This window comes from Eleutherodactylus coqui, chromosome 4 (genome assembly GCF_035609145.1).
Source record: "Eleutherodactylus coqui strain aEleCoq1 chromosome 4, aEleCoq1.hap1, whole genome shotgun sequence".
NCBI lineage: Eukaryota > Metazoa > Chordata > Amphibia > Anura > Eleutherodactylidae > Eleutherodactylus > Eleutherodactylus coqui.
This window is the reverse complement of record NC_089840.1, coordinates 244568762-244580083: the sequence shown is the minus strand read 5'-3', so window position 1 is coordinate 244580083 and position 11322 is coordinate 244568762. Positions and strand designations below refer to the sequence as shown.

At 45.2% G+C, this 11322-nt stretch overlaps 1 protein-coding gene across 7 annotated transcripts in view; it reads right to left on the bottom strand.

Moving 5' to 3' along the window:
* Window positions 1-7469: 7469 nt before the first annotated feature.
* Window positions 7470-11322, bottom strand: part of MYOF (myoferlin) — a 134426-nt gene continuing 130573 nt past the window's right edge. For all 7 annotated transcript variants that reach the window (XM_066600980.1, XM_066600981.1, XM_066600983.1 and 4 more), the window contains 4 exons: window positions 10437-10612; window positions 8755-8864; window positions 8300-8447; window positions 7470-7981 (listed from right to left, as the gene is read on the bottom strand). In XM_066600980.1, the coding sequence (XP_066457077.1) occupies window positions 7943-7981; window positions 8300-8447; window positions 8755-8864; window positions 10437-10612 (473 nt within the window). In that variant the 3' untranslated portion in view covers window positions 7470-7942. The remainder of the gene's footprint in view (window positions 7982-8299; window positions 8448-8754; window positions 8865-10436; window positions 10613-11322) is intronic.

Here is an 11322-nt window from a genome sequence, read left to right as displayed (position 1 = left end):
CCCAGAATGGGCAGCAATGGTTCCTCTCCCACCGGAGGGGTTTGTCGTGACCGATGCCCAACCTTTGGAAAGTTCCCGGGGTCCGGGGGATGTGGCTGGGGACTTCCGGCAACTGTCTCAAGAGCTATCAGTGGGTGAGGAGGACGATGATGATGAGACACAGTTGTCTATCACTCAGGTAGTAGTAATTGCAGTAAGTCCGAGGGAGGAGCGCACAGAGGATTCGGAGGAAGAGCAGCTGGACGATGAGGTGACTGACCCCACCTGGTTTGCTACGCCTACTGAGGACAGGTCTTCAGAGGGGGAGGCAAGTGCAGCAGCAGGGCAGATTGGAAGAGGCAGTGCGGTGGCCAGGGGTAGAGGCAGGGCCAGACCGAATAATCCACCAACTGTTTCCCAAAGCTCCCCCTCGCACCATGCCACCCTGCAGAGGCCGAGGTGCTCAAAGGTCTGGCAGTTTTTCACTGAGAGTGCAGACGACCGACGAACTGTGGTGTGCAAGGTTTGTCGCGCCAAGATCAGCCGTGGAGCCACCACCACCAGCCTCACCACCACCAGCATGCGCAGACATATGATGGCCAAGCACCCCACAAGGTGGGACGAAGGACGTTCACCGCCTCCGGTTTGCACCACTGCCTCTCCCCCTGTGCCCCAACCTGCCACTGAGATCCAACCCCCCTCTCAGGACACAGGCACTACCGTATCCCGGCCTGCACCCACACCCTCACCGCCGCTGTACTCGGCCCCATCCAGAAATGTCTCTCAGCGCACCGTCCAGCCATCGCTAGCGCAAGTGTTTGAGCGCAAGCGCAAGTATGCAGCCACGCACCTGCACGCTCAAGCGTTATACGTGCACATAGCCAAATTGATCAGCCTGGAGATGCTGCCGTATAGGCTTGTGGAAACGGAGGCTTTCAAAAACATGATGGCGGCGGCCCCGTGCTACTCGGTTCCCAGTCGCCACTGCTTTTCCCGATATGCCGTCCCAGCCCTGCACGACCACGTCTCCCGCAACATTGTACGCGCCCTCATCAACGCTGTTACTGCCAAGGTCCACTTAACAACGGACACGTGGACAAGCACAGGCGGGCAGGGCCACTATATCTCCCTGACAGCACATTGGGTGAATTTAGTGGAGGCTGGGACCGAGTCAGAGCCTAGGACCGCTCACATCCTACCCACCCCCAGAATTGCGGGCCCCAGCTCGGTGCTGGTATCTGCGGCGGTGTATGCTTCCTCCACTAAACCACCGTCCTCCTCCTACGCAACCTCTGTCTCGCAATCAAGATGTGTCAGCAGCAGCACGTTGCCACCAGTCGGTGTCGCGCGGCGTGGCAGCACAACGGTGGCCAAGCGTCAGCAGGCCGTGCGGAAACTACTCAGCTTAGGAGAGAAGAGGCACACGGCCCACGAACTGCTGCAGGGTCTGATAGAGCAGACCGACCGCTGGCTTTCGCCGCTGAGCCTCCAACCGGGCATGGTCGTGTGTGACAATGGCCGTAACCTGGTGGCGGCTCTGCAGCTCGGCAGCCTCACGCACGTGCCATGCCTGGCCCACATCTTTAATTTGGTGGTTCAGCGCTTTCTGAAAAGCTACCCACGCTTGTCAGACCTGCTCGGAAAGGTGCACTGGCTCAGTGCACATTTCCGCAAGTCCAAGACGGACGCTGCCACCCTGCAACATCGGTTTAATCTGCCAGTGCACCGACTGCTGTGCGAGGTGCCCACACGGTGGAACTCTACGCTCCACATGTTGGCCAGGCTCTATGAGCAGCGTAGAGCTATAGTGGAATACCAACTCCAACATGGGCAGCGTAGTGGGAGTCAGCCTCCTCAATTCTTTACAGAAGAGTGGGCCTGGTTGGCAGACATCTGCCAGGTCCTTGGAAACTTTGAGGAGTTTACCCAGATGGTGAGCAGCGATGCTGCAATCATTAGCGTCACCATTCCTCTGCTATGCCTCTTAAGAAGTTCCCTGCAAAGCATAAAGGCAGACGCTTTGTGCTCGGAAATGGAGGCGGGGGAAGACAGTATGTCGCTGGATAGTCAGAGCACCCTCATGTCTATATCTCAGCACGTTGAGGAGGGGGAGGAGCATGAGGAGGAGGGGGAAAAGACAGCTTGGCCCACTGCTGAGGGTACCCATGCTGCTTGCCTGTCATCCTTTCAGCGTGTATGGCCTGAGGAGGAGGAGGAGGAGGATCCTGAATGTGATCTTCCTAGTGAGGACAGCCATGTGTTGCGTACAGGTACCCTGGCACACATGGTTGACTTCATGTTAGGATGCTTTTCTCGTGACCCTCGCGTTACACGCATTCTGGTCACTACGGATTACTGGGTGTACAAACTGCTCGACTCACGGTATAAGGAGAACCTTTCCACTCTCATACCCGAAGAGGAAAGGGGTTCGAGAGTGATGCTATACCACAGGACCCTGGCGGACAAACTGATGGTAAAATTCCCATCCGACAGCGCTAGTGGCAGAAGGCGCAGTTCCGAGGGCCAGGTAGCAGGGGAGGCGTGGAGATCAGGCAGCATGTACAGCACAGGCAGTGCAAGTCTTTAAGGGCCTGGACAGCTTTATGGCTCCCCAGCAAGACTGTGTCACCGCTCCCCAGTCAAGGCTGAGTCGGCGGGAGCACTGTAAAAGGATGGTGAGGGAGTACGTAGCCGATCGCACCACCGTCCTCCGTGACGCCTCTGCCCCCTACAACTACTGGGTGTCAAAGCTGGACACGTGGCCTGAACTCGCGCTGTATGCCCTGGAGGTGCTTGCTTGTCCTGCGGCTAGCGTCTTGTCAGAGAGGGTGTTTAGTTCGGCTGGGGGAATCATCACGGATAAGTGTACCCGCCTGTCAACCGACAGTGCCGACAGGCTTACAATCATAAAGATGAACAAAGCCTGGATTTCCCCAGAGTTCTCTTCTCCACCAGCGGACAGCAGCGATACCTCAACTATACGTAGGCTGCACCTGCGGATGGCAGCATCGTTCTCCATCACCATAAAAAACGGGGACCTTTTAGCTTCATCAATCTGTGTATTATATTCATCCTCCTCCTTCTGCTCCTCCTCCTGAAACCTCACGTAATCACGCTGAACAGGCAATTTTTCTTAGGCCCACTAGGCTCAGTCATATAACTTTTGTAAACAATGTTTATACGTTTCAATTCTCAATTCAATAAAGCGTTGAAACTTGCACCTGAATCAATTTTTTTTTTTAACTGGGCTGCCTCCAGGCCTAGTTACAAATTAAGCCACATTAACCAAAGCGATTAATGGGTTTCACCTGCCCTCTTGGTTGGGCATGGGCAATTTTTCTGAGGTACATTTGTACTGTTGGTACACCAATTTTTTTGGGCCCTCGCCTACATTGTAATCCTAGTAATTTTTAGCCCACCTGCATTAAAGCTGACGTTACCTCAGCTGTGCTGGGCACTGCAATGGGATATATTTATGTACCGCCGGTGGGTTCCAGGGAGCCACCCATGCTGTCCGTCTACACTGAGTTGTAACTGCATGTGTCCACTTCTAAAAGAACCCCAGTCTTACTGGGGCATGCAGTGTGGGCCGAAGCCCACCTGCATTAAAGCTGACGTTACCTCAGCTGTGCTGGGCACTGCAGTGGGATACATTTATGTACAGCCGGTGTGTTCCAGGGAGTCACCCATGCTGTGGGTGCACATGGAATTCCCATTGCGGAGTTGTACCTGCCTGTGACTATTTATAAAAAAAAACTCGGTCTGACTGGGACATGCAGACACCTTGACAGAATGAATAGTGTGTGGCACATGGGTTCCCCATTGCTATGCCCACGTGTGCAGCTCCTGATGGAGGTGGCACAGGATTGGATTTCTCATTGCTTCTGTACAGCATTATGGGCTATCGCCCCACCCCTTTTAAAGAGGGTCGCTGCGTGGCCCTGCCAACCCTCTGCAGTGTGTGCCTGCGGTTCCTCCTCATGGCAGATGCACTTATAGACACGAGGGTGGTGTGGCTATGAGGCCAGCGTGTGGCATGAGGGCAGCTGAAGGCTGCGCAAGGACACTGGGTCGTGTGGGGGGGGGTTTGGGCAGCATGTAACCCAGGGGAAGTGGCAGCGGAGTGCCATGCAGGCAGTGATTGTGCTTTGTTGGAGGTAGTGTGGTGCTTAGCTAAGGTATGCCTTGCTAATGAGGGTTTTTCAGAAGTAAAAATTGTTGGGAGGGGGGGGGGGGCACTCTTGCCGCTATTGTGGCTTAATAGTGGGACCTGGGAACTTGAGATGCAGCCCAACATGTAGCCCCTCGCCTGCCCTATCCGTTGCTGTGTCGTTCCCATCACGTTCTTGAATTGCCCAGATTTTCACAAATGAAAACCTTAGCGAGACTTCAATGGGGTTCGTTACTCGAAACGAACCCTCGAGCATCGCGAAAATTTCATCTCGAGTAACGAGCACCCTAGCATTTTGGTGCTCGCTCATCTCTAGCTATTACACATCTACATCCATTGTGGCCTCTATCTCCCAATGCTATTTTGGTAATGGTGACACATTAGGGGTCCAATGTATCCACTTTTTTGGAGCATAAGAAGGTACAATGATGTAATTGCATTAAGATCATACAATCCCTTTGTGGGATATTGAGCATTCTGTTCCTCAAGAGCTCAGTAACTCCTCATAGACATCTCAACCCTCAGCCTGATTGTGTCATATCAAAACAAATTGCTCAATATGTGACCACATTGAGATAACTCATAAGAGAAGTGAAACCCCTGACAAACCATGTGCTCAGGACATGGAGCTTTAGCAAGAAGCTTTGGTCTTGGCTTAGTTTATTTGCGCAACAAATTTCTGAAGATGGGTCATCGAGTCAAGGATTTATTTTCCCATATTTGGAGTCGAGAATATGAGACAATTAGCCCCTACTTCATAGGAGGTTTTGCCTCCCTCTGACCCCTCTCTGTAGGATTACAGGTTGGAATTGATGGGCCTATATTTTTAAATATACTCCTTGTAAAAAAAAACAAAAACATCCCTTATCAGGAATTGTCATAATCACATACAGAGTTTCATTCGATTTTAACTTTGATATAAGTAAGGGATTACAATATCAGAGCAAAATGATAATGTGGAACACTGCCCCCTTGAAGGGAGGTTCTAGTAGCCTGTTGGGCTGCCTCTAGCTTGGATGCAAGAGGTTATAGGGACGAGCATGCAGGCATACAGGTTTCATATCAGTAAACATTTGCTCTAACTCAGCCTCTAGCTCATGAAAATTGTAGGCTGTCCAAGTTATCATCTGAAATGGTCCCATACATGTTCTATTTGCCACAATTCTAGGACCTTCCCAATTGCCAGAATTCTTGCCATGTTGTAGAGTCATCCCTGTGACACCCTTGAGTGTGTGACCGAGCATTATCCTGCTGCCTCTTGGAAGCTGCCACGAGAGGAACACATGTGGCTGCAGGATGTCCTGAACATTTCGCTGAGCCGTCACGGTAAGTCGTACTACTACTAGGACTAGGGGTGGCTGACTGTTGTATGTGATGGCTCCCCAGACCATTAAACCAGCAGTCCTGGCAGTGTGCCGCTCCACAGCAAAGGCAGGATTGAGGCAGACACAAACATGGCCTTTGTTAATGCTCAAACTAAACCTTAATTTGTCACTAAAGACAATCCGGTTCACTCTGTAGCAGTCCAGTTTCACCATTCATGACACTACTGCAAAGGGAGGCAAAAGGTGGGTAGGTGTCAAAGGCAGTACATGTAATAGGTTCCATGAGACTAAATGGCCTTCAGCGAAGCGTTTCAGGGGTGTAACGATGGTGCCTCTTGTCTCTGGATGGCAGACAAACAATTGGAGTTGCTTGTGCTTGTCGAATGATCAGACTTTCCTCTCTACTGGTGGTCTGTCAAGGGCATCCTGAGCCGGGTCTCCTTGTGTACGTGCCTTCATGAGTCTACTAGTCATACCACCTCCTAACAGTCTGGTGAGAATGGCCCAGGTGGCAGGCAATTTGTCATACAACCATCCATCTTATCGCATGCCAATAATGTAGCCCCATTCAAAGTCTTACCTGCGCAAAATCTCTTCAATTGCATTGTACAAGCTCTACACAAGCAGAAAGAGGTCCACAACACACAAGGAGCCTATGAGGGATTCTTTTTATAGGTCAAGGGCAGAACCACTTTTAGGGCCTCAGGTGACAAGACTGTTCATCTAATCACCTCACAACTCTAATCATCTGTATATCTGCTGGAGATGGAACTGCATGCCAAGTTTGCAGTAAAATGACAACTTTTTAGGGACTGGATTTTTTTTTCTTTACAGAGTGTATGCATTACAGTCTAAGTATGTGTATCAGCATGATGCATGTACAATGGTTTCTCTTTCATTACATAAAGACAAAATTTTAAATAATTGGAAATGGGTAGTTTACAGTGCCACATACGTCAAAGAAGGTAATGCAATACCAATTCTTGTGAGGAGGACACATTGGTGTCTCTGATGGTAAACTTTCAGTTCAGTCATACACAATGACTTCAAATCAAAAATGTAAGTGCCCTTCAAAATCTGACTTGACCCTTAGTTCACTGTGCCACTATTAATACAGTCACATTACTTACAGTATGAGATTCAGGCGCTAGCTCTTGCGCATGATCATTTGTGTCACTATGCCAACTTAGGATTGTGTATTTTTTCTATTCTGCTACTGAAGTTTTAAAAATTGCCTCGATTTATGTGGCATTTTATTGGACTAGGACCAACAGTGAAGCTAGGGATTGATCCAGTAGAGAAATTGAGAAGCCCTGCTGTAGCCAATGAACTTGTGCTAAGAGATTATATTAATGGCTTCAATTCTAACCTACAATAGTTGAGCAGTTCTGCTACAGCCTATCAGACCCCTTGTCTATAAGGGCCCTTTTACACGGGATGACCTCTTGGACTCCAAAGCCCACCAATAGTAGCTCCTGTACTTTTACAGAGGAACCATCATCGCTAGTGAATGGAGGTGCAGCGGGCCCTGGATCATTCCCACCGGTCCACCTCCATTCAAAGTAAGCAGGCAGGTTACACAGGCTGATCTATCCTTCAGTTTTCTGCATGCAGAAACTGAACGAATGAGAAGTGAATGAAATCCTTGTTCAGTGTAAATGCATGCCCCGATTGAGCAATGAACGATTTATCACCCCATGTAAAAGGACCCTAAGGCATCTTCAGGATGTTTGCCCCTGGATAGGTTTGTAATTATCCTAGGATGTTGCAAGAGCAAGAATATTGGCGTCAAGAAAAGCACCAAGGTTTGTCATGAGAAAACCATAGTGGGCTCTATGTAACCTGGTCAACATTGACTGTATGAACATTTTCATGTATATGTATTATGTGGAAATCTTATTGTAATTATGGCACTTTTCTAATAATAAAACTAAAAAAAAATAAAAAATCGTGAAGATTTAATATTGGGTAAACTCCAAGAAATCATTCAGGAAAACGTGAAAAACAGTGATATTTATTTAGTGTGTACAGCAGTTTAATACAATTGAAATAACCTATATAAAACATAGAAATATAACGGTGCTTTGTATTTGACCTATACAGTTTTAGTATTGCACTTACACTTTCCATAAAATAGTTAGTTTTTTTGTTGTGCGAACAACCCACCCTTTCACTGCCCAGCTTATTAAAAATTCAATGGATGGATATATGTAACATTGAAGAAAAGCAGAGTACAGAGATTAGGAACCCACACCTGAGGTGGACTCGTGAAATGTACTTAGTTAGGAAAAAAGAAAAATCGACTTAACACAAGTCATGACCCCATGAACCTTCTCTAACCTTGGCTGTAGGTCTCATCCATTTATTATATTTAACAGACAAGTGAACAAAGTTACATCTATTAAGAAGGTCTTCCAGGATCCAGAACAACACCGGGGGCCAAACACTGATCTCAAGACCGTATGGTCTATACATTTGGTTTCACGATCTTCATAGAAATATATCCCTGTAAGAGAGAATTTTAAGTTATTTAGGCATTTAAAAATTTTTATACCCAAATTATATATATAAAATTTGGGTATAGTAAATGAATATCTATGATGACAATAACTATTATATAAAAAAAGACATTCAAAACTAGTACAATTACATTGAGAATGTCTAACACATTTTCATTTTAAAATGTTGTACTTTTTAATGGGAAAGAACACAAATTCTTGTAACGGCATAGGTATATATAAAAAAATAAAGTATCTATGATATTACAGGTTGTAATTTGACTTAAAAAAAAGATTAAAAAAAATTGATCCTCAGTATGACTTACCGGCAAGGAATACAAGAACACTGCGATGAACAGCAGCAGTAGGAGCACAACGATGATACCAATGAAGACCCATTTGAATCTGCGCCACACAATGAATTTCATTGTCTTGCATGGGTTTGTGAACCAAAGGAAGGAGGTGTCTGGTCGGCTGCAATTTGAAAGAAACAATATTAATCACAAGAACAAACAGCGTTGGGTACTTTACGCAGAGCATAATAATGCAACTCATATTAATAATTAACTCTGCGAGGAAGAGAGGACAAATGTCAGCTATCAAACAAGATTACAGATGAAAAGATAGAAGACGGAGGTTAAAGAAAAAAGGGGAAAACGAGAAAGACCAGGAACCAGGAGAGTGATCACAATGTTGTCAGATCAAAACTTGATTCTGGAGGAGTTTGGCAAAGGCTCCAAATGCAGAGCACGTTACTCCAGGAATAAGAAACAGCTCTCACTTCGGTGGGTCTAACTTGGGGTTCATGTTGGGTTCATCCCGTCCCTTGCCAGCTGGCCTTTCTTCTGCCTCTTTCTCATTTAGCACTTCCAGCGTCAGCTCGACTTTTCCCTTTTGGCAAATGAAAACAGGTTCATGACATCTCACTAAACATCATGTTCTGCTTGTTTAGAGAAAATAATGCATTTTAGCTTTTAAGTAAAGATCTTTCGGAGGCTCTTGGAGGTCAGTGTGTGCAAACAGCAATAATCGGGATAATGGCAACAATACCGATAACCAATTAGTCATTAAGTTATTCAAATTGTTCTCAATCTTTTTAGATAGTCAGAAAGGTATAAACAAGTAGGTTGTTGTGAGAAATAGTATATACTGTGTGGACTAGTTCATATCTTTGCTCTACATTTTGTAAAGGGGTTTACTGATTAATTCTAAAAAATATAACAGATGGGATATATTAGGATGCAAGCTCATTTAATCCAGGACTGGACTATGTAGAACTTTGTTTTCAGTATTTTTCCTCTTAATGAGAAAGGCACAAGGAGAAGAATTGAGTTAAGAAGTTAGAAAGTCCTTCTGATCCACTCAAAAAAAAAAAAAAAGGGCAATTCAAAAAGAATGGTAGAAAAGTAAAGCAGATTTCTTCATACATAAAGTGACTTCTAACAGCCAGAACTACATGAAAAGATAGAACTCTTCAAGTTTTAAATTCACCTTCTAGATGACCGATGTGGGTGCCGTTGGTGACACAGCAGATGGCATAACTATTACTGATTTGACAAGACACGTCCTGGCATATCCTCAGTTATCGATTTCAGTGAACGGGACTACAGACTTGACATCTGCCGTTGCACCAACAGCACCCACATCAAACATCTGTAAGATGCATTGAAAACCTGAACAGTTCCAGCTTGTTATGCTGTCCTAGGTCACTTCATATATAAAGAAATTAGTTTTCCTTTTGTAACATTCTTTTTTTTAAATCACCATTGTCTTTGTATTTTGTCTAATAAATATCAGTTTAGAATTTCTTCAGTTTTCCCTATTCCATCAGAATTACATAGTGCAGAAGGCCTGATAAATAAGCTTCCATGAGGTTTTTGCTACACTCCCTTAAACGTCTATGGGCAATTTTGATCTAATGTGGACAGACTAGGACGTGGTTTTTTTCTTTTACATGCATTAAAACAAACAAAAAAAAAAAACATGTCTGAAGACACCAATATAATTCCACGGGTCCATATTAAGTCAGTAAAAAATACTGACTGAATATGGACAGACAAAAAAAATGCCCATCTGAATGGGCCCGTGTACAAGGCTATCCTACAGCTCTGTACAGTGGTGGGATATAGCACTCCTAGAAGCCTATGGGGCTCCACTGCACCTCCATATGAATCCTACAGAAAAAAACATTGTGGCATGCTTCAGATACCATATAATATGGATATATTCTAATTATGGGAATTGCTTCTCATGTTAGAATAAGATGGTATCCATGGCACCATACATTGGGACATGGACTATGGTACTGAAGTATGCAGTAAAAAAAAAAACAGTACATTTTTAAGTTCCGAGTACAAAAATTCTATGGAAGTACTAGAACAATTAAGATACACTACAACTCTTGTACATTTGTGGATATATGGCATCAGTACTGCTGTACAGAGAAACAATATGAATTCTTACAGCCAAGATACGGTCTCCATCTTTCTCAGCATAGCATGGCCACCATCCCCTCATAGACTTCTGTTCAAAAAGAGATGCAACCTTGGCGATTTTGGAAAGGTCAGTCATATCTAAACTGCATTTTTCTGGAGTTTTCGCTGGTATTATTGTGCGGTGTAAATCAAGCTCAACAAAACCTATAAAGCAGACCAAAAAACAAAAAAAGTTTGCCATGATACAGCAAGTTATACTATTGCCAAAATTTCATAAAGAATTGTAAGTTTGGTTTGTATTAGACATGTTAAAATATTTACAAATCCTAGTGGTCACCCTTCCTCAACACCACCATTTTCTTATCTATTCTAAGTTACATATTACTCAAAGCTTATGACATTTATAATACCTTCTTGTTCATTTCTGAGTAGTCCTCAAGTTTGCCTCCACGGCCTTCTTGGCTCTTACTATTCCTTCAAAAAGATCCACCCCATGTCTCCTCATAATTAGCTTGTTATAATGAATTTTTCCGCCCTATCCTACTAAATCTCTTAGCCATCACCCCTGACTTTTTCCACTCTGTAGCAGAAGCTCGATCTTTGTCAGACTGCTCCAAGAGAAGATGGGAAGATTCTCCAGTGGACCCAAGAACAGTCATTGTAATGGGCTCCAGCCACAACACATGCCGATGGACATTATTCATCATTTATTAAAACACTTTTGAATGATAAAATAGCATAGGCTAATATTTTTATGGTCAAGCATGAAGTGGTGGTCTTGTTTAGAAACTCCATTTTCATATACTGTATTCTGAATTAATAGGGGCAAAGGGTCTTCAGTTTAGGCCTTCGACACACTAGTGCATCTGGTGTCTGTGCCCTTGGAGGCAACTTGCACTTATGTCTAAAAGCTA